At 61.2% G+C, this 3,894-nt stretch overlaps 1 protein-coding gene across 1 annotated transcript in view; it reads left to right on the top strand.

Annotated features, from left to right (window-relative positions):
* Positions 1-341: 341 nt before the first annotated feature.
* The window catches only part of PAQR5 (progestin and adipoQ receptor family member 5), an 8,852-nt gene continuing 5,299 nt past the window's right edge, over positions 342-3,894 (top strand). Inside the window, exons 1-5 of the mRNA XM_009647283.2 lie at positions 342-560; positions 807-934; positions 1,056-1,261; positions 1,902-2,028; positions 2,094-2,101. Of these exons, the coding sequence (XP_009645578.2) occupies positions 510-560; positions 807-934; positions 1,056-1,261; positions 1,902-2,028; positions 2,094-2,101 (520 nt within the window). The 5' untranslated portion in view covers positions 342-509. The remainder of the gene's footprint in view (positions 561-806; positions 935-1,055; positions 1,262-1,901; positions 2,029-2,093; positions 2,102-3,894) is intronic.

Raw genomic sequence — 3,894 nt, 5'->3', positions numbered from 1 at the left:
CCAGGCACTGCCTGGGACCCTGCGCCCTCCTCGCTTTCCCGAGGGGACCTGCCTGCACCCTGCAGCCCCCCAGCCTGTGCCCAGGGCTCTCTTGAGGTGCTTGGGGGATGTGGGTGCTGTTCCCGCACCACCCCTTGGGGCGATAACGGGGTTTCAGTCCCTCTGGGTGGCAGGCACAGGGACGTGCCCTCCTTCTCCCCCTGCCCCTTTTGGGTACGGGCAGGAGGGAGGATCCCAGCATCCCCTGCAGGGATGGGTGCCATCTCCCCTTGCGTGGGTTCGGGACCCCGCGTGGGGACACAGTGCCACATCCCCACAAACGCTCCTCTCCCCCAGGCCACCCGTCCTGAGCATCGCTTCCTCCGCCACGGGGCAGCCCCGTCCCCGTCCCATCGCTTCCCCGGCGGGGTGTGAGATGCGGCCGGGCGGGGCGTGAGGCAGCGCCGGGGCTTGTGCCCAGGGAAGCCGAGCCGAAAACATCCCTCGGAGCCGGAGCCCCGACCCGCACGATGCTGAGCCTCAAGTTACCCCGGCTGCTCAGCATCCACCAAGTGCCTAAGGTCAGAGAGGAGCTTTTCTTCCCCAAGCCCGAGGCTCGGTGGGATTTGGGGAGGGGACAGGCGGGAGCAGCGTGCTGGGGTGGCCATCCCCCCCGGGGACCACCTCCCACGGGGGGACACAGCTCCATGGTCCTCACAGCAAGCCCCTGGGCCCCGAATCATGGGCACCCTCCCCTTGGCAGCCTTCCTTCCTTCCTCCTCCTCCAATTAGTCCTTCCTTCTCCGACTGCCGCCGGTGCCTTGCAGGGGTACCAGGAGCAGGGGATCCTCTTCGGGTATCGCCCCCCCAGCAGCTCGGCAGCAGACTGCCTCCTCAGCGTCTTCCAAATGACGAATGAGACCCTGAATATCTGGACGCATTTTGTGCCTACCTGGTAGGTGCCACGCTCTGGGTCCCCGGCATCCGTGGGAGGAGGCGGTGGGTGGAGCAAGGCTGGGGGAGCAGGGTTGGGGGGGCACCCACGGGTGCGATGCTCACCTTCCCCCACCCCACAGGTACTTCGTGTGGACCCTGGTGGGGCGGCTGCAGGGGCCGGGGGGCCGGGAGGACCCCCACGCCTGGCCCCTCCTCGCCTACCTGCTGACCTGCTGCATCTACCCCCTCGCCTCCAGCTGCGCCCACACCTTCAGCACCATGTCCACCCGCGCCCGGCACATCTGCTACTTCTTCGATTACGCGGCCCTCAGCATGTACAGCTTGGGTAAGGACGGGCAGGTCTGCAGGGGCTTCGGCGGGGGGCAGTCCCCAGCGCTTCCCCGGGGCAGCAGGAGCTGAAGCATGGGGAGGCACCGGGGACGGGGCTGACCCGCGGCTGCCCAGGCTGGGATCCACGGGAGAGGCAGAAACGGCGGCCGCTTGTGTGCAGTTTCTCCTCCTCCTTCCCTGCAGCCTGGCGCTTGGGGGGGACCGCGAAGCATCTCTGACACCACCACAAATAATAATTTGGGGCTGGGGTTTGTACCGGGCAGCCCTGGGCCTGGCTGTGTGACAGTCTCCGGTATTTGCACTAAATAGAATAAGAAAAAAAGACCCAACACATTAAAGACAAACGCGGTCGGTGGCAGCTCGCTGGGGGGGGGGCGAGGCCAGGGCGAGCAGGCAGCAGGGTCCCCGGGGTCTTCTCACGGCACAACGCGCCTCCGGAAGGTGTCTGCAGGAGCTGGCTACCGGGGCGCCTGCCCCGTGCTCCCCCTCGCCCTTTAGCTCCTCGTCTGCCTTCATTCCCATCTCCCTTTCCCGGGAGCACCACGGCCGACGCCAAGGTTCACAGCTGCGCCCCAGGAGGATGCCGAGGGTCCCGGCGGGGGCTGGCGCTCACCGGGCCCTGCCTGTGTTTCCAGGGTCTGCGCTGGCGTACTCGGCGTACATCTTCCCAGCGGAATGGGTCAACAGCACTTTCCACCACTGCTACGTCCCCGTGGCGGTGTTTAACACCGTCATTAGCACCAGTCTGTCCTGCTATTCCAGGTAAGCTTCCGCTCTATCTGCCCTGATTGCTCCAGCATAATCATTAGTTAGTAGTATTAATAAAGGTTTTCAGGTGCGGGCTGTATTGTAACAATATCAGGCTTAAGCTCAGGAAGAAGGGGGCTTTTGGTTTGGGAAACATGTTGCATGTTGGCACCAGGGGAGTTGGGTGATGGAAAACGCAAAACAACTGAAGTAGCTTTGATTTTTTGGAAGTTCAAGAGGCGATTCCGTACGGCGCACGGCTGGCAGGAAGGCACCCGCCTCCAGCGCCTTGTTTGGGCTGTTGTTTTTCCAACACAACCTGCAAAAAGGGGCGGGCTCCTGTGCACCCAACACTTAGGCACGTGTTTAGGTTTAGACATGAGCGTGGGTCTGGCCAAAGGCACGGATCGGCCGAAGCGCGGTGCGTGTGTTTGCACGTGGGTGCAACGGATTTGCAGAGGAGGAACCTCAGCGTTCTCGCGGCCGGCGGCATCATTTCTAAAGCACCAGCAGCAGTTGCGTGCACGGTGTTTTGTTCCCGAATGGCAGGAGATAATTTGTTTGGAGTAACTCAAATGTCTAAACTCCTCGGCTGATTTCCAGCGACAGGCGCCGTGCTGGATCTCTGGCGGGTTTGGTTTTTACTTAGTTGGCGGTAGATCCCTCCCCGACGGCCGCGTTTGTCAAGCACTCGCCGTTGCGACGCCACGCGCTGCGCTTTGCAAAACGTGCAACTCCTGCTTTGGCAAGCGGTGCGAATCGTTTGGCATTACCCCTTCCTTTTGCATTTTGGGGTGTCTTTGACGCCTGGTCGCCTGTCGCAGCATCACATAACGCCGGGGGGGGGCCTTTCCTCCTCGGCTGCCGTGGCCTGGGCAGCCCCCCCGGCTGCCCCCCAGCCCAGGGCTGTGTTTCGATGCTGCCACCTCGGCAGGGACAAAGATGCTGCCAGGGCCCGGGAAAGGCAGCAGGAAGGACCCAGGCTGCTGCGGGGTGGGATGCAGCCGAGCATCGCCGTGTCGTCCCGAGAGGGAGAGCGCTGGGCTCTCGGTGTTCCTCAGGGATCCCGCAGACCTGGCGCCCTGAGGCGGCTGCTGAGTCGGGAGGACTCGCTCGCCTCTCGGTTACTCACTGGAGGAGCTCCGGGGGGTGGAAGATTTGGACCTGCCCTTGGCATTACTGAGCAGTCCTGCAAACTCCGGGATCTCTCTTGGATCACTCGGTGGATGATGCCAGTTGGGGCTCGGTATTTTTTTCTTTATATTCCTCATTTCTTTCTCTTTCTTTTTGCCTCTTTCCCCCCCTCTTATCTTTGTCTTGTGCGTCTCTTTATTGCCTCATTAGATGGGCTGAGCAAATGAAGCTCGCTGACCACGTGCTAACCCTAGTACTTACCGCTTGAAGACAACACTTAGGGAATAGCAGCAGCTTGAGTTCCAGATTAATTCGGATTGTTTAAAAAAATTCTTGATCTGCAAATTTAATTGTCAGCATCTCCCAACTACGAAACTGTAAGTACAGTTACGTGAAAAACACGCGACCATGGCTATGTGGCAGAAGAGCAGTCCCTATCGTCTCAGTAATTGCCATTAGAGAAGTAGTAAACCCATCAAATGTCAGCTTAAAAATAAAACAAAACCAACAAAAGATCCCTGGATGAGCAGGAATACTGACGATACCACACCAGCTTGGGCTGCTGCTGCTGGTTCACCCCCAGGGTGCGGAGCTCCCGTAATTCATCACTGCACCCCACGCACGCCAGGTCACGTCTGGGGACCGCGTTGGCCATGGGGCTGCCAGCACCCCCGCAGCGGCCGCTCTCACCCCCTGCCCCTCCGCACGCCCCACGCGTACGAGTGTCTCGCCTGGGGCGGGCGCCCC

This window comes from Egretta garzetta, unplaced genomic scaffold (assembly GCF_000687185.1).
Source record: "Egretta garzetta isolate BGI_Z169 unplaced genomic scaffold, ASM68718v1 scaffold331, whole genome shotgun sequence".
In the NCBI taxonomy this organism is placed as follows: domain Eukaryota; kingdom Metazoa; phylum Chordata; class Aves; order Pelecaniformes; family Ardeidae; genus Egretta; species Egretta garzetta.
Note: the sequence above shows the minus strand (reverse complement) of the source record. Positions and strands in the feature narration are given on the sequence as shown.